General features: G+C 38.8%; 2 protein-coding genes across 2 annotated transcripts in view; one reads left to right on the forward strand and one right to left on the reverse strand.

Annotated features, from left to right (window-relative positions):
- C1GALT1 (core 1 synthase, glycoprotein-N-acetylgalactosamine 3-beta-galactosyltransferase 1) overlaps positions 1–18,452 on the forward strand; it is a 260,990-nt gene that overhangs the window by 81,517 nt on the left and 161,021 nt on the right. The window lies entirely within an intron of this gene.
- Positions 1–18,452, reverse strand: part of COL28A1 (collagen type XXVIII alpha 1 chain) — a 71,792-nt gene that overhangs the window by 51,897 nt on the left and 1,443 nt on the right. Inside the window, exons 3-10 of the mRNA XM_075705768.1 lie at positions 17,107–17,127; positions 16,418–16,474; positions 15,109–15,162; positions 14,560–14,601; positions 13,827–13,853; positions 12,656–12,700; positions 7,012–7,056; positions 4,883–4,936 (exon numbers count right to left, since the gene is read on the reverse strand). Coding sequence (XP_075561883.1) covers positions 4,883–4,936; positions 7,012–7,056; positions 12,656–12,700; positions 13,827–13,853; positions 14,560–14,601; positions 15,109–15,162; positions 16,418–16,474; positions 17,107–17,127 — 345 coding nt within the window. The remainder of the gene's footprint in view (positions 1–4,882; positions 4,937–7,011; positions 7,057–12,655; positions 12,701–13,826; positions 13,854–14,559; positions 14,602–15,108; positions 15,163–16,417; positions 16,475–17,106; positions 17,128–18,452) is intronic.

Genomic DNA, 18,452 nt, shown 5'->3' on the forward strand with positions numbered 1-18,452 from the left:
TCCCCAAACCACCTATTAACCAGCTATCTAGCCAATTCCTGGCCATGTAGGCAGAAATATGGGGTATTACTGGAGCAGAACCAAGAGTGGCATGGCTTCTCTCTCTGCCTACTTTCTGTTTCTGGTACTTTTAGTCTAAGTGAGATAGTGTCTTCTGCATTTTTGGAAACAGTTGCATCAGCCAGCAAAATTGTATCATGCGCCATCCTTGCATTCTTAGTGAGACAAGGAACACAAAATCCAAGCTCCTTGCTCCTACAAGCTGCAATTTGGCAAGAATTGAGTGTCTCTACCTTAGACCCAGGGTTATAAACTGATGTTCTTCAATTAATGAATTGTGTGTGATAACTTAAAAGAACTAAAAAATTTTTTCCTATGGGGTTTTTGTAATTTTCTTACATGTTTTATAGTGGAATGAGGTATATGGTACACTGATTTTTCTTTTATGTTGCAATGAAGATAATATGTGGTGGCTGATGAAGCTGAAGAATACCTTAAAGTGAAGCAAACATCTAAGAAAATACAAAGCACAGCTGTGAATGGTATTTTTTCTTGTTATTTTAAGTTAGTGAGAGAGATAAAATAACGTTGAATTTGTCTTTAACAATATAATTTTTCTTTTGTAAATTTAACATCTTTCTACTGAAACAATGCCAACAGGCAATAGAAAGTCAGTAAAACAGAAAACAAACAGAATAATCCTGGTCCTTTGCTCAAGATGTGCTTGGGGAACAGGACCAAGATGCCTGCTTCAGAAGACAGGAGATACAGAGTGAAAATAGCCAGTTCCCAACTCCTAACTGTGTTTGAGTGTAATGTCCTGTTACTCTCTAATGTTTTTCTCTTAAAGTCATTATGTTTTATACTGTGTTGTAGGTTTATTGTTAACATGCTAGTTCAGCATTTGGTTAAATAGAAATATATTTAGTCAGGTAAATTAATAATAATATAAGATGAGTTAACATGTATTTTTATTGTTAGAGAAGCAGAGTTCAAATTTGCCATTTTAAATGCCTCAGCCTCTTTATGGAAGAGGTTTGTATATATGGTAATAAAACTATTTAGAGGTTTTTGAGAGGTTATAACTTTGCAGAAATACAAATAAAGAGAACTTTAAAAAAAGTTTGCTTAATAGAAAAAACTGGTCTTAGTTAATGCCATGCTGAGCTGCATTCTGTGCAGGATATAGGCTGTTCGACACACTCATACATGACAAAAAGAGGGTGAAAGTAAAGTGACGAAGTTTGCTTGTATATTAAAGAGGTTATTGAAGATAAGGACTGATTGCGAAGTGCATCAGAAAGACTTTAAGAGGTTAAGGATGTGATTCATCTCCATATGATCACTCCTAAACTTAGGAGTCTACAGGGAAACAGGTTGTCTGAGTTCCTATTGTAGTCAGTGGAAAGCTGGTCAATGCAGGCAGCGGGACTTTGAGAGAGATTCACCTCATTACGGGCAATATGATAAGGCAATAGAATCATAGAATCGTTTAGGTTGGAAAAGACCTTTAAGATCATCCAGTCCAACCATTAACCTACACTACCAAGTCTACTCTAAACCAATCAAGGGTAGACTAGACTAAACCATGTCCCAAAGTGCCACATCTACCTGTTTTTTGAACACTTCCAGGGATGGTGACTCCACCACCTCTCTGGGCAGCCTGTTCCAATGCTTGACTACCCTTTCCGTGACAAAATTTTTCCTAATATCCAACCTAAACCTCCCCTGGTGCAGCTGGAGCCCATTTCCTCTCATCCTATCGCTAACTACTTGGGAGAAGAGACCAACACCCACCTCACTACAACCTCCTTTCAGGTAGCTGTAGAGAGCGATAAGGTCTCCCCTCAGCCTCCTCTTCTCTAGGCTAAACAACCCCAGTTCCCTCAGCCGCTCCTCATAAGGCCTGTGCTCTAGACCCTTCACCAGCTTCGTTGCCCTTCTCTGAACACGTTCCAGCACCTCAATGTCTTTCTTGTATTGAGGGGCCCAAAACTGGACACAGTATTCCAGGTGCGGCCTCACCAGCGCTGAGTACAGGGGAACAATCACCTCCCTGCTCCTGCTGGCTACAACAATATAATGAAAAGGGATGGAAGTAGAGTATTGTGCAGCCAGTAAGACTTCACACTGACAGACCAGCCAGAAGCTTAAGAGAGAGTAAGAAAAAGCATATAAGTAACAGGAGTAGTAAGGCATCAAAAGTTCTTTTAATTTCTTGGACAATGTTCCTGGACTCCATGCTACGTTGCTTTGACAAGTCAAATTAAATCCGTTGAAGTTGCAATGCCACCAACCCTCTCCTGCTGGTCACTGCTAGAGCCAGTGGCATCCAGACAGCACACAGATGACACTGTCCCCAGCTGTGTCTGCCATCTGGCACTGCAAAGCAAGAGAACGGGTATGGCACTGCCTTACAGAGGTGCGGGATGGACCGAGCTGGCCAGACATATGAGTGAACTGTAGACTTTACAAGTAACACCCAAAACATCTGTAGGCTGAGCTTGATGCAGAGTTTATATTTTGAGGAACTGAATTTCCTCTTTCAAACCTCAACATGGCCCGCTAACAATGAATAAAAGTGTTCAGCAGCGGTGTTCCCTGTTATGTCACATCAACGCTAATGCCATGCAACTGCCTTTAGCTCTGCTAAACCAGGGTGAAGTCACTAGTTCAGCTCAAAAAGCAGAAAGTACTAGCATGGAAAGGCCATGGGTATAAGGGACTGCACTAAGAATAGACTTATTTATTTTATCCAAGGCAGTTATTTATAACTGCCACTTTTCAGAGATGTTGTATTATGTGTCATGAAAACTAATTTTAAAAGAGCAATTGAATAATCCTTCTGTAAGGACAAAAGATATTGGGAAGCCTGCTATGTGTCTGAACCAAAAAAGGCCTTGACCTTTACTAGCTGAATGGGCGTGTATTAAGCTGTAAACAACCACTGTACTGATCATTACAAAATTTTTCACTCATGTCAGATAAGCTCCAAAATGCCAAAGTTTAGCTTTGGCGCTAGGTATGGACAAGATATAACCTCTAAACATACATATGTTTCTGCTATACTCTTTAAGCATAATTACCTAAGTGTATTAATTAAACTTGTCTGGCAATATGTTTATTATGATATATGTCTGAGCCTGGAAAAACCTCGACTGTAGACTTTAAACAGCAGGTTGCAGAGTTGGAAGCTGAAAAAAGAGGGAACTTACTTTCTTATTTGTACTGAAAATCTCCAGCTAAAGTATAACAAGAGACCATAAATATTATATCCAAGTAGATGAATTCTAGAGAGAGCTGCATGTATTTTATAGACATTAAAGTGTGTGAAGAGACTGACAGGAGGACAAACAACATTCAACAAATACGGGTTAGTGTATAATAAAAGTATCTGTTAGTACTATCTTGGACTCATCAGTGTGAAGTGACAGACAAAAACATTACTGTCATTTGCCGTGCTGAAGTTAAAGAGAGGCATGAGTTCTCCACCACATGTATGAATAGCTTTTTTCAGACCCATCATACTCTTTCTTTCCCCACTTCTGAAATATTCTGTAGCAGCTTCCCTAATCAATTATTTTATTGAGAAGATGAAGAAACAGGAGTATGAAAAAGCATTTGCCAGGAAGAGGAAAATCATGATGGATGCCAGTATTCCAAACTTTTTACCACAAACATTTCCCATATCTAAATTTATTTCTGTGAATCTTCAAATTAAATTGTTGCCTAAGAAACAAAACGTGAGTGTTTAAATATTGTATCTTTGGCAGATTGCTTTGTGTGAATTTAGTTGCCTTGTATAACTTAGATATGGCATTGTGTTAACCAGGCTATCAATAATCCTGTGCTAGAAAGTCTTTGTCATTAGACCCTACATTTTCAAACATGATACATGAAAGGTCTTTCTATACTGAACAATGATGTCAATAGCTGTCCCATGGGCAAGACAACTTTATTCACATAAAGCAATTTCCTAAAGGTTTGCAAACCAGAGGACTGCCAAAATTAATCAGATAATTTATCCAACTGATTTTGCTTGACAAGCTGTAGTCATTAACTCTAAATGATCTATTTTAAATATAACTAAGGCATTAATCGTCATCAAATCTTACACCTCTACCAGTTGCAGTTGTCTTGAGTTTTTACAGTATACAAGCAATTAAAAATTACTTTAAAAACTCAATCTAAAGATTTTATAACCACCATCTAGAATTACCTAAAATCTTTAGACACAAGGCATTTTAGTAAAAAATATTCTACAAAAACCTTCCCAAGTGATGGCAGAAGCCAAGACACATATTCATAGAATCATAGAATCGTTTATGTTGGAAAAGACCTTTAAGATCATCCAGTCCAACCACTAACCTAACACTACCAAGTCCACCGCTAAACCAGTTAAGGGTAGAGTAATAATTTCATGTTTCCTGGCTTGGTGGCTGGATTACTTTTTAATGAAGGTAAAAACTAGGAATCATTAAGGTTGGAAAGGATCTCTAAGATCATCAGTCCAACCATCAACCCAACACCACCATGCCTATGTTATTCAGGTGATTTAAATTCCAACCTAAGTGCTGTGGCTCTAGGCAGGTCCTTGGTAGCACCCTATTGTGGCCCTACAAAATGCTCTCCCAAGCTCTGATGGCTGGGCTCGGAGACCCAGATGGAGAGCTGGCCGTATGTGCCAATGATACAAAGCCTTCATAACATGACGACACTGTGGTGCACCAAGCAGGTGATGTACATTATTGCTGTGCAAAGGACACCACTAACAATAAAATACTGAGGAAAAAGGATAGTACAGTATAAAGATTCTACACAGAGTTTCTGCATCCTCGCTCCCTATATAAATAACATCTACACATATACAGCTACATCGTACCTTGCTTCCTTGAATGCCTTTCGGGCCTGGCTCACCGGGAGGTCCACTGATACCCTACACAAAAGTCAAAGTATAGAATGAGTTGCCTTTGAAGATGCATGTAAAGCTGTTTCTGAATTTGGCCTGAACAGGGTACAGTAAAATGTAGCACAGTGCTAAGCTCTAAAGGACAAGAGTTTTCTGCGTCTTATTGTTATATTGTCATATTGAATATTGTTAATATTCAATGAACAGTGCTGGCAGAAAGGATATCTTACTACTCCATGTGAATTGCATCTGTTTTATCTGAAGATTTCCATTCCTTTCTTCTCCTGCTCCTGACTTTGCCATATTTTCGTATTCTTTCTTCTGCCCAAGCAAATAAACTAAGCTGTCACGTCCTATTTAGCTCTGTTTGTAAGAAACACTTCCCCTACATCTGTCTCTGATGATGAGCTGAGATTAATTTTAATCCCCTGACATTACTACAACCATTGTGTCCTCTCACACAAGAAAATAATTAATGGCTCTTTGGAAGAGACAGAGCAGGTAAGGTACTCTGTCTGCAGCAATGACATTTGAGGAGGTCCCTTCAGTAATACAGTGGCTGGTACAATATCTGCAAAAAGTAGGTCTCATAATTATGAAGAGCAGTAAGATCACAGGATTAATAGATTACACCCAAGTCTGGTGTTAAAGCCTTAACTCTTACTGAAACCCTCCAGTTCACCAGCTTGTGAGTTAGTGAATATCCCACTGACATCTGCTGGGCTGCCCAGTTGGGTCAGATCAGTCAACGTTGTTGCAACTACCACTAACAGAGCTGATAATCACAATGAAGTGGAAGTCTCCTTAGGTTTTTTAAGTGACTGGAGAAAAAAAAAAAAATCATGAGCTATCAAAAGAATAATACCACAAAATTACAGTTTATTGTACTAAAAATGCTGGGTCAACTATGGATAATTTTATGCTTATAAAAAGACACAAACTGGCCCAAATCTAAATGTATCAGTTTAATTGCTGACACAAAAATGTGCTCAGAGTGTGTTCATTCCCTTTCTTAAATATGATAAACTACAGGAAAGACATGACTATCCAGAAAGAAACAAAAATAATCCCTTTCAGCTACCATCATTAATAGCTACAGCAAATCCTCCAAAATATTGCATTTTGTCTCACAAACAGATATGAAAATTCTGGACTCTCTGTGATTTTCTATCTCCCATGGATTTCCATTCAGAAAAAAAATATTTATTCTCTCCTTTCCTTTTGCAGCTTTTGCACAAGGCATGCAAAAATGCAATCACACACCTAAGTAACAGTTATATGACCACAAATCAAGTATTGTGGAGAAAACAGTGAATGAAATGAATATAGTTAGTGTTCCCAATTATGCTCAAATCATAACTTTACAAACTAGGGAATAACTGTCCCGTAAGAGTACAGTGATGTCCCAAGTGCTGTATTGTGCACAAACTCACAGTTATATGGCCTTACTCCTTGGCTTATGCATTTTAACTGAGTATTATTTACTAAAAGGAATCTTGCAGTTTTGTTTGTTTCAAAAGAAGCAAACTCTACTTCTCTTAGTATTTTGGTGTCATATAAAGAAAGAAAATATTTCTTTAAAATCTCTTAGTACTTGAAAAGCATTTCCAAAAGAGACTTTAAAAATCACATTTTTATAAGCTATTCTTCCAAGGAAAAAATTATGAACATGATGTGAGATGGACAAATGTCCCAGCAGTAAAACAGCAATGTGCTTGAGGGAGGGTGTGCTAATAGAAATACATAATATAATCTGTTAATATAAATACATAAGATAAATCATTCTCAAGCTCATTGCATGCTATCTTCCTTTTAGTCATTAAGCAGGTTGTAGTTCCCATGGTAATTACTCTTAGAAGAGAGCTCTGCAGTTGGAAAGCCCAAGTGGGCCCCACACCTCTGAGCAGCTTTAAGCAGCAGCAGCAGCCAAGATTTTTTCTTTGAAAATTATTTCCAAAAGACAAAGATTTGCCAGACTCTGCTGTCTTGGTGCCTCATGCACCAAATGTGCTGCTCTCCACAGAGTTGACAGGTGGTATGTAGAAGAAACTTACAGAATAGAATGTGTTTTCTTTTTATTTGGTAGCTTTTAATTCCCTTACCTGAGGTCCCCGAGGTCCCCTAGGGCCAAAAGGACCTTCCAAACCCTGTGGAAAAATAAGATTCAATTATTAGATTAATAGGAAATTGTAATTATCTGCTTTGAAGTACTGAAAAACACAGTGTACCTGTAATGACTCATATTCTGTTCAAGCATTTTCTAGGGAGTTTTTTCTCTCTCCAGAGTACTGCTGTTCTCATTCTGTATTCAGTAATTGCCTGTTACATTCCGTCCTCAATATTTGGTTAAAATACTTTTCATATACAACAAACATTGTAGATGGCTACTTAACATCTTAGCTATTTGATTACCTAGTTGTTATTTGCTACAGGTCTTTAAATTAAATTTCTACAAGAATATTAGATACAGAATTCTTAAAAAAATGCTGCAGTGCTTATACCAGAATAACTTCAGGTAACTTTGTCTCACTATCTCAAACTGCTGATCAGTAGCCTGGCACAATCACATTAATAGATTGCAAAAAACATTAAAAAATGCATCCAATTTTTTCATTCTGTTAGCTGTCATTTCTCCATTTAATGAATTCTTACCAGTCACCACCAGTGTAGATTGTTCACAAATCTTTCTGCTGCACTGTTTTTTCTTCAGTCACTAGAATGCATATTCTACAGGATTTCATTTCCAGTTGACTCAATACTCAGTTACAATTTGTTTCTAAAGCAAAAATAGCTGTCAGCAAATAGTTTACTATTTTTTTCTTTCTCTTTCTTCTCTTTTAATTAGCAACATCTCCACACACACAGGCACCAGCAGACTGCTGAATTTTTCACGGCATGTGTCACATTTTGAACCTGCAATAGCCTTGACAAATTTAGCAATGATACTTACGCAGCCACACTCATAGAATTATAGAATTGTTTAGGTTGGAAAAGACCTTTAAGATCAAGTCCAACAGTTAACCTAGCACTGCCAAGTTCACCACTAAACCATGTCCCTAAGTGCCACATCTACACGTCTTTTAGATACCTCCAGGGATGGTGACTCCACCACTTCCCTGGGCAGCCTGTTCCAATGCTTGACAACCCTTTTGGTCAAGAAATTTTTCCTAATATCCAATCTAAACCTCCCCTGGCACAACTTGAGGCCATTTCCTCTTGTTCTATCACTTGTTACTTGGAAGAAGAGACTGACACCCACCTCACTACAACCTCCTTTCAGGTAGTTGTAGAGAGCGATAAGGTCTCCCCTGAGCCTCCTTTTCTCTGGACTAAACAACCCCAGTTCCCTCAGCGGCTCCTCATAAGACTTGCTATCTAGACCCCTCACCAGCTTCGCTGCTCTTCTTTGGACGCACTCCAGCACCTCAATGTCTTTCTTGTATTGAGGGGCCCAAAACTGGACACAGTATTCCAGGTGCGGCCTCACCAGTGCCCAGTACAGGGGGACAATCACTTCCGTAGTCGGCTGGCCACACTATTTCTGATACAAGCCAGGATGCTCTTGACCTTCTTCGCCACCTGAGCACACTGCCAGCTCATACTCAGCCACCTGTTGACCAACACCCCCAGGTCCTTCTCTGCTGGGCAGCTTTCCAGCCACTCTTCCCTAAGCCTGTTGTGTTGCATGGGGTTGTTGTGACCGAAGTGCAGGACCTGGCACTTAGCCTTGTTGAACCTCATACAATTGGCCTCGGTCCATCAATCCGGCCTGCCCAGGTCCTTCTGCAGGGCCATCCTACCCTCCAGCAGATCAACACTCCTGCCCAACTTGGTGTCATCTGCAAACTTACTGAGGGTGCACTCAATCCCCTCATCCAGATCATCGATAAAGATATTAAACAAGACTGGCCCCAATACTGAACCCTGGGGAACACCACTTGTGACTGGCCACCAACTGGATTTAACTTCATTCACCACAACTCTTAGGGCCCGGCCATCCAGCCAATTTTTTACGCAGTGAAGAGTACACCCATCTAAGCCACGAGCAGCCAGTTTCTCCATGCTGTGGGAGATGCTCTCAAAGGCTTTACTAAAGTCTGTGTAGACAACATCCACAGCCTTTCCCTCATCCACTAAGTGGGTCACCTTGACATAGAAGGAGCTCAGGTTGGTCAAGCAGGACCTGCCTTTCATAAACCCATGCTGGCTGGGCCTGATAGCCTGGTTGCCCTATGTGTGCCGTGTGATTGCACTCAGGATGATCTGTGTCATGACCTTCTCTGGCACCGAGGTCAGACTAACAGGCCTGTAGTTCCCCAGATCCTCCTTCCAGCCATTCTTGTAGATGGGCATTGCATTTGCTAACTTCCAGTCAACTGGGACCTCCCTGGTTAGCCAGGACTGCTGATCAAGGATTGGAAGTGGCTTGGTGAGCACTTACGCTAACCATTTCCCCCTGGATTATGGGGGCTTCATTCTGCTTTCCATCCCTGTCTTCCAGCTCAGGGTGCTGGGTACCCAGAGAACAACTGATCTTACCATTAAAGACTGAGGCAAAGAAGGCATTAAGTACCTCAGCCTTTTCCTCATCCTTTGTTACTATGTTTCCCCCCACATCCAGTAAAGGGTAGAGATTCTTCTTAGCCCTCCTTTTGCTGCTAATGTATTTATAGAAACATTTTTAATTTTCTTTTACGGCAGTAGCCAGATTAAGTTCTAGTTGGGCTTTGGCCCTTCTAATATTCTCCCTGCATAACCTCACGACATCTTTGAAGTCCTCCTGAGTTGCCTGCCCCTTCTTCCAAAGGTCATAAACTCTCCTTTTTTTCCTGAGTTCCAGCCAAAGCTCTCCGTTCAGCCAGGATGGTCTTCTTCCCCACCGACTGTCTTTTGGCACATGGGGACGGCCTGCTCTTGCGCCTTTAAGATTTCCTTCTTGAACAATGTCCAGCCTTCCCGGACTCCTTTGCCCTTCAGAACTGCCTCCCAAGGGACTCTGTCAACAAAGTCTCCAGGCCAAAGTCGGCCCTCTGGAAGTCCAAGGTAACAGTTCTGCTGACCCCCCTCCTTACTTCTCCAAGAATTGAAAGCTCTTATTGTTTTGTGATCACTATGCCCAAGACGGCCTCCAACCATCACATCACCCACCAGTTCTTCTCTGTTAGCAAACAACAGGTGTAGCGGGACGCCTTCCCTAGTTGGCTCACTCACCAGCTATGTCAGGAAGTTATCTTCCACACACTCCAGGAACGAACCTTGTAGACTGTTTCCTCTCTGCTGTACTGTATTTCCAGCAGACATCTGGTAGGTTGAAGTCCCCAATGAGAACAAGGGCTAGCAATTGTGAGGCTTCTCCCAGCTGCTTATAGAATATTTTGTCTGCCTCTTCATCCTGGTTGGGCGGTCTATAACAGACTCCCACCATCTGCCTTGTTCCCCCTGATTCGTACCCGTGAACACTCAACCCTATGGTCACCATCATTAAGCTCTAGACAACCAAAACATTCCCTAACATACAGGGCTACCCCACCACCTCTCCTTCCTTGCCTACCCCTTCTGAAGAGTTTATAGCCATCCATTGCAGCACACCAGTTGTGCAAGTCATCCCATCATGTTTCCATGATGGCAACTGTATCATAGTTCTTCTGCTGCACAATGGCTTCCAGCTCCTCCTGTTTGTCACCCATGCTGTGTGCATTGGTGTAGATGCACTTCAGTTGGGCTATTGATCCCACCACCTTTTTGGGGGAAGAAGCCCTAATTCCTATGTGACCATTCTCAGGCGCTTCCATGGTTTCCAACACATCAATAACACTTCAGTTTTTACTGTCACATGGATCTCCATCCCCTACCTCCACTGAGACAGCAGACCGAAGGACCTTGCTAGCACACCATCCCTCAAATATTGGTGTGCCACCCTCAGGCTTATCTCTAGCGAGCCAATCCATCAACTGTCTTCTACAGATTCAGATTCAGAAATTTTTAACAATTCTCTACTCCCTGGCATTTGCTTCCAGGCCAAGCATCAGCCACCAGAGAGAGCAGATAACCCCACTCAGTTCTACCCACTCAGTTCTAGCCCATTTACAAAGCTACACAAGGAATGGATGGCACAAAAAACAATATGCCGATGCGATGATAGCTACTTTTGGTAGAATACAGACATATGATTGGAGTCAGTTTTGATTTCAAAGCTGAACACAGACTTTCTGAATTTCAAGCCTGACTAGCTTTTGAAGAAACTCAGATTCACAGCATCAAAACTGCTGCTGAAGTCAGCCTGATTAGTGAGACTGGAAAGCGGCAGAGGAAAAATGGAATGTTTTCAAATCAGACAACACTACTGCCAATTATGCTTCAATACCCATCACTACAGTTAAAGATCCACCTCAGAATACTGAATTTACATTTGGCCATGTTTCTAATGATTTTGTCCAGCATAGACTACTTGCATAAAAAAAAAAAAAATTGTTCTATCTTCTGCATTTGTAAACAAGAAACTGGGAATTCTCGAAGTGATTGTAATTTTCATTTGTTCACTATGTTCTTGAAGTCCATAATGCATTATAAACTCTGATCCTCTGCAGATGTCAAACTTTGTTTTTTTAATCACTGTCCTCAACAGAAATGAAACAAGCAAATTTCCAGCAGCCCTGGCATATGTTTTCTACATCCAGATTTCTTGGCTGCTTTGATTATGTTCTTTGCCAGCTTCTGAACAGCTTTCCTTTATCTTAGTAGACATTTCACATAACCTCATGCTATTTCTCATGTATTGCCTGGACAAAGAAGTTATGATCTTTTTTTATTGCTCCGAGAGATGCAACTCTTTCTGCTTTTTCATTGATATTTCAGCCTTTTCTGACTCACTTGCCGCCATTTTGAACCCCAGCATCTCACAAGGTATACTCAGCCTTCAGATTTTTATTATAGTATAATGCCCTTTTTCCTTTGTGACAAATACTGCTGCTTTGAATATTTCCTAATTCCTACCTGAAATTAATCATTAAATAACAGGTTCCAGGAACTACAAGCTTTTCAGGTTGGTCTTTGATAAAGGTAAGCATAACATGGACGTCAAAACTGAAGAAATGTGCTTTAATAGAATGATCAACTGCAATCTAGTTGGCAGTACTTAACAAATCAATCTATAAATCAGTGGTTTGTAGTACTCATACAAACCTGCTTACATGAACTCAAGATACATGATTATCTCACTGAGGAGTACACTATCCTTCCATCTTTCAGAGTGTAAAAACCAGGTAAAAATCTGTATTTATTGTATCACTTCTGCACTTCAGGTTAAAAGAAGAGGAGGACTAGACAGAAGAGTGAATGAATATCAGCACAGATGGGCTGGTAGACCTGAAAGTTATTCATGTTGTGTAAGAATCTGCTTCTATTGTAATATAACTTCATACACTTGAATTAAAATTAACATTTTAAGGAAAAAAGTCTGGTGACCATGCTCAGTCCTGTCTAAGCAGGGCCTGGCATTGGTCAGGACAGCTTTTGTTTCAGGTAAGTGACTACATTTCTTCTGCAAAATGGAAAAAAAGAATATGGTGAACTGTGGGTTCAGTTTCTACAAATCGTATTTCTACTATGAATGTATCTCTACTATCAGGGAATTATAAGATGTTCCAATTTTACGATAATCTTTACAAGCTATGTTTATGAATATGTTACATAATACATCTAGTATCTTCATCAACGTGAAAGAGTTCAAATAAAAGTTGTACTTACTCTTTCCCCTTTTATTCCTGGGGGTCCACATTCTCCTCTTTCACCCTTTATTAGAAATCAAAAGGTTAACAGCTAAACAAGATGTTTTGATTACACTACATGCATTAAAGACACTGCAAGCAGTTCAGTAGCACAAGTAGTAGATTCTAAGTACCTGAGAGTGGCATCATTAGATATGGTCTGTAGAAGATGTGGTCTGCTCTACTCACGATAGATACTTTTTCTCCCTGAGAATGCCTACAAAATTGCCAACCTACATCGTAAAAGGGTAATATTGCATATCTAATAAGTTTTGCTGTAATCTTCTACCTCGCTGTGCTGCCTCCAGAGATCCTCTCTGTATTCAGATTTCATTACTGTGATGTCTGAGATTTTCCTGTGTAACAGTTGTGAGATTGTACAAATGGAATGAAGAAAGAGAATTACTAATGGGCTCCACTGATGATTTAACATATTAATAGACATATGAAAAGTAGACATATGAGTCTACTTTTCCCATTTCCACAAAATGTTTCCATAAAATTGAATGAAGCATTTTTCTAATGAATACGAAGATTCAGAGAGGCATTGCTTTTATTAACAATCCTTGTAGGGAGATAAGTGTCCAAACCAAGCAGTGTCAAAAGGGCACTATCTCTGTTTCTGTTCTGGCTATGATGGTCCAGCTTGCAACGTAAATTTCAGCTCTAGAATCTTGCAAGTCATTGAAGTGTATAATTTTTTTAGCTTCTTGGAGAGCCTATCTTGAGATTTTTTTTGATCAAGCATTAGCCCTTGCAAATTGTAGTTAGCTTAAAAGTAAAATTCTTTGTGGTAAGTTTTTTAAAGCTAATGATTGCCACATCTATTTGTGTTTGTAGTAAACAATTCACATTCTTTCTACTTAACCTCTTATTCAACCCTCAACTTTCTTTTTCCTTCCAGCAGCTTTATTTCTGGTCTTTGACATTTTTCTTTTTATATTTAGATTACATTTTCTGACTTTTTTTTTTTTTTTTTTTTAATTCCAACAAGCCAGTCTGCAAGCATTTACACAAATGATGAATTTACTTCTAGGGACTGCATTAGGAGCTCTCATGACAAAAAGATAAGACAGGCTCTTCTTTCCATTCTGTCACATACACTGTCAGCAAGGGATTTTCAGACTACTTCTACTCTATAAAAATCTTACCTTGTCTCCCTTGTAGCCAGGAGCTCCCTATTCAAAAATTTAAAAAAAAAAAAAAAAGGAAAAAATCGTAAAAGAGAAAGCAAAGGCATAACATACTGCTAATTTAAGTAGGAAAAAAACCCAGTAAAGAATCATGTTTCAGAAATTGAACTATTCACTACAACAAAATATCTCTCTGGAATCATTTAACATACAATTCTCTGCAAATTTAGATGGGTATTTTTTCCTCGTAACACTAGCTGTAAGTGTGCCGCTCAGTTTGCCAGCCTCTTAGCAGATACACGCTACCATTTAAATGGGACTTTTAAACTGAATTGATCTTATGCAAGGAGTAGTGTTAATCTGTCTACTGTGACTCAACAAGAATTCAAGCTGAGAAATATCAGATGTCAGAAGCCACTGGAGGACTACCTAGGTGTTTCTAGTGATGACATTTTCAATTCTATCTTTGGGATAAGTCTAATGCAAGTCACTACAAAATCACATAGCTTCAAAGTTTCCTTTTGTCAGTAGCATCCAATCTCTATGCTTAAGCACATGGTTAGACTGTTTCTCTCAATATAGATGCTTCTCTAAACCAGAATTTAGTTAAGGTGCTCTAAATAATTGAATAAAGTAGATGTGTGAAAAATGGAAAACACATTTTCAGTTCAGTGGAACTAAACTGTGAATCAGGATCTGGAAGATAATCTGAAAAGACCAAATATGAGTTAGCACTGTAGTAGTAACATACCTCTTGACCTTTTTCTCCATGATCTCCTTTTTGAGCATCGCCCTATTGGAAGCAAAAGAATAGAACTGAAATATGCATTGCTCTTTTATTTATCACTATTACACTAAAACCAAGAACACTGTTTAAGGAGCAAAAGTTGCTTTTCCTGTTTACGAACGTCCCACAATCAAGGACACACAATTCCTGAACATTAACATAGAAAACTCAACTACTGTTATTAGATGACTGAAATCTTAGTCAAGAGAGCAAGCCACTCTGCTCAAGAGATTTGTGTACTGTTAGAAAGCTCTAGTGGAGCTTAGAGAGCCTTCAGCTACATTCAGAGGCCTCTGCTGTCAGAGAAAAACTGGAATGATAGACAGTGTTAACCTGGTAGCAGTTTAGTTTCAAATTTTTCTCTCATTTCTAAACCAACTAACTATAAGCCTCTGATAGCAGAAGTCGATCTTTTAAATCATACTTTAACATACTTTTCCTTTGCTATATTTACTTCTGTGGTTTGAATTAAACTAGACAGAAATTTGTTTTATATTTTTAAATTCACTTTACCTTGTTTCCTTTTGGTCCTGGCTCACCTTTTTCCCCTCTGTTACCAGCACTGCCCTGAAACAAAGCAGGAAAATGTTATTACCATTGTGAGGATAAAATTCTCCAGTTTCTTTAAGACTGTATCTTGGGGGCAGGCCAAAATTATTCTGGAATAAGCTTAGGTATAAACCCACACTGATTCAGGTATGGCACATGTGACATTACTTTCACTTAGCTAAAACAAAATCTGGTATTATAAGGTATCTGTGATTTTTTAATCACTATTCAACAATAAGTACATTTTCTACAGAGGATTTGAAAATCTAAGCAGGAAGGTGTCACAAAAACCATACATAGTTCCTTCTCCCCATTTTTCAGAGTTACCTACCACTATCTGATCTTCTCTGCTTAAAAAAACCCAATGCACAGAACAGCTTAGTGTCAATATTCAACAGCCCCAAAATAAAAAATTACTACACCATTACTCCTGTTTGGAGGATCACGAAGGTGGGGACGAGAAAGCTTGGTGTATATGTGTATGTGTAAAAAATACATATGTAATAGTTTACATCTAATAATTTTGGATAAAATAACTTAAAATTCTTGGATCTTAAATTTTAAATTGAAAACAGGGTTTTAGTTCCAGATGCACATTATCCAGAGCCAAGGGACTGGATGATAGGCCCTGCTGTCATAACCTGCTACACATATGATTGACCAGTTGTTTAGTGTCTAGGGAGAAAGGCAAAAACCTCTTTATGTCTCTGGGGCAGCTATTAAAGATACAAAAGGGATCAAAGAGGTCATACACTGTCTGAACTCTCACTTCTCTCTTCTTTACCAGAGCCAAGAAACAGTTATGTGTTGAAGTGTCACAAGAGAAAAGAGAGTGCTGGAAGCAGAGTTTTAGACCTTTCTTCATATATGCCATCACCCTCAATCTTTTAAACCTTTATCCCTTACACTATAGAAGCTGCTGGTGGAAGTAAACCTTTGTCTAATGGACCCTTCTTTCCCTGTTGCAAGACTGAAGAATAACTTCTTGATTTGGGCTTTGAAATCATGTACCTACTTATCCACAGTGTTTTATTACCCAATAATATAAATATAAATCCAAGATAGTATGTTATTATGGATAGATTTTTTTCTGAGCTCTTATAACAGTGGCCTTTCACAGTGATATGCTATGATACATTGCTTCTTCTTGCAGTACATGCACAGCTAATGTCTTGCTTTTTACAGACATAGTAACCAATTAAAATATGTGCAACATTGATCTCAATGATTAAAATTCAAATTCTGGAGGCTTTTCAAATAAATGTATACTTACAGAATCACCTTTGTCTCCTTTTATTCCCTTTTCACACACACAGTTCTTCCGCATACACTAAAAGGTTAATAGAAACATTAAGGAGAACATTTTTCAAATATATTATTTCAAACTTTTAAAGCAAAAACTCTGGTTTTGCCTAGCCACAGGCTAGAGAACATAGAAGTGGAATAACAGGAAATAAATTTTCTTCTAATATATCTATTTCTTATATAATCAACATTACACTTCTGTACAGCCCAATCAAAATCAGTTGCTTGATTTTTTTATAACAAAACCAAATAATCTGTTACTGCTGTGACTATAAATATTTAAGGTAGCAAATACATAGTATACAGTACCATCAAATCTTACATAATTTTTGGACAATTTTGACATTGCTATTGTTTTCTAATGAGACCACTAATGAACTTGCATGTGTTGTACTAGTCCTATTCCACTCTGGTAGAAAGAGTTCTTTATGTCTTACTGTTGACACCACCCACTAATGAATAGAAGTTGTAGATTTCTCAGGAGAAGGGATGGAAGAAATGGATAAAAGTTAAAATAAACGCAACCATGGTCGGAAACTTTACTCAGGGAAGGAAGGTTGATTAATCCTGGAGTATTGTTGTATTATAGAAGAAGTAGACATCAGGAGATCTAGTATGAATAAGAGCAATCAAACACACAAAACTCAAAAAACCTACCTGCTTCTGAAGCAAGGCTTCCTGAAAAGAAAAAAAAAATATTACTTTCATATAGATTTAATTTAACAGACTACTAATTTAACCTTTTTTCTCCTCTAGTTTACAGACTTTCCAAGATGAATGGTAAAGAATGCAAATACCTTCATCCTTCATCCCTTCATCCATTCCTCACAGTGGTAAGAACCAGTCTGTGGAACTACTTGTATGAAAAAGGGTTCTCCGGTAGGAATAGGGGGTTGCTTCATGTGACCCATAATGATCAGAAAACAAATGAGATCTAATGGGACAGCTAAAGAGACAATATTAAGGTGCATATTAAGGTACAATGCTAACAAGGGGAATATGAAAAGACTTCTTAATGAAAAGCCTCACTGTGGAAGGTCTTACTAACATAATATATGGGGGAAGGACTCAGTGATTTTATCAGCCTTATCCATGAGAACAAGTTACCTTCTAAAGTATTATCATATGCCCAGAGACACACTCTATGTGCTGGAAAATACCCTGTCCCTCCAACAGTGATCAGTGCAGCTGAGCTATTATTGTCCAGGCACGCAACTCCTTGGAGAGCAGCTGGGAAGAGGAAGGTCCTTCTGTCCTGACTCCTCATGTAGCAGAGACATGCACCACAAAAACATTCCTCACGACAGCACCATTCCGTGAGGTCTCAGGGAAGAATTATTTTTTTGTAAATAGGTACAAAACATAGACTTGTAACAACACATATTCTTTCAGAAATGCCTTTCACATACTGTATCTGAGAGACGTCTAGCCATGTGCTTCGTTGCACAACATAATAATTTATTTTTACACATATCAAATAGCAAGTTTCCATTTCTGATTTTAAATTTTCCAAATTAGTTATTTACCACCTTTAAGAGACTACAAAAATATTACATAAGGTCTGTATGGACCCTAATTAAAGCTACTGTGTTTTCTAAGAATTATTTTCCTCCAAAATGTCTTAATTTATTATTTGCAAAGTCTTCTCTTACTTAAAAGTATTTTCTAGGATTTTAAACCCCAAACACTTCCTAGGCTGCCCCAACACTTTGCACATTATTGCTCAGAGGCGAGAAAGGTCAAGTTCAGCTGACATCTCTCTCACAGCAACACTTTTGTCTACTCTAAACTAAGAAATTTATTAAGCAGTATTCCCTACCTTTTCTTATGTGTGCTTATGCTGCACTAGAAGCACAGAGAGCTAAGTGCCCCTAATTAATAACTACAGTGGCAGATTTACAGTACTTTGGAAACCTGATCCCACTCAAGTCAATTAACAAAAACCTATTGGCTTCAGCAGACTTTCTTGAAGTTAATTCTTAAGTCCATAGTTACTGACCTTC

This window comes from Pelecanus crispus, chromosome 2 (genome assembly GCF_030463565.1).
Source record: "Pelecanus crispus isolate bPelCri1 chromosome 2, bPelCri1.pri, whole genome shotgun sequence".
Taxonomy (NCBI): Eukaryota; Metazoa; Chordata; class Aves; order Pelecaniformes; family Pelecanidae; genus Pelecanus; species Pelecanus crispus.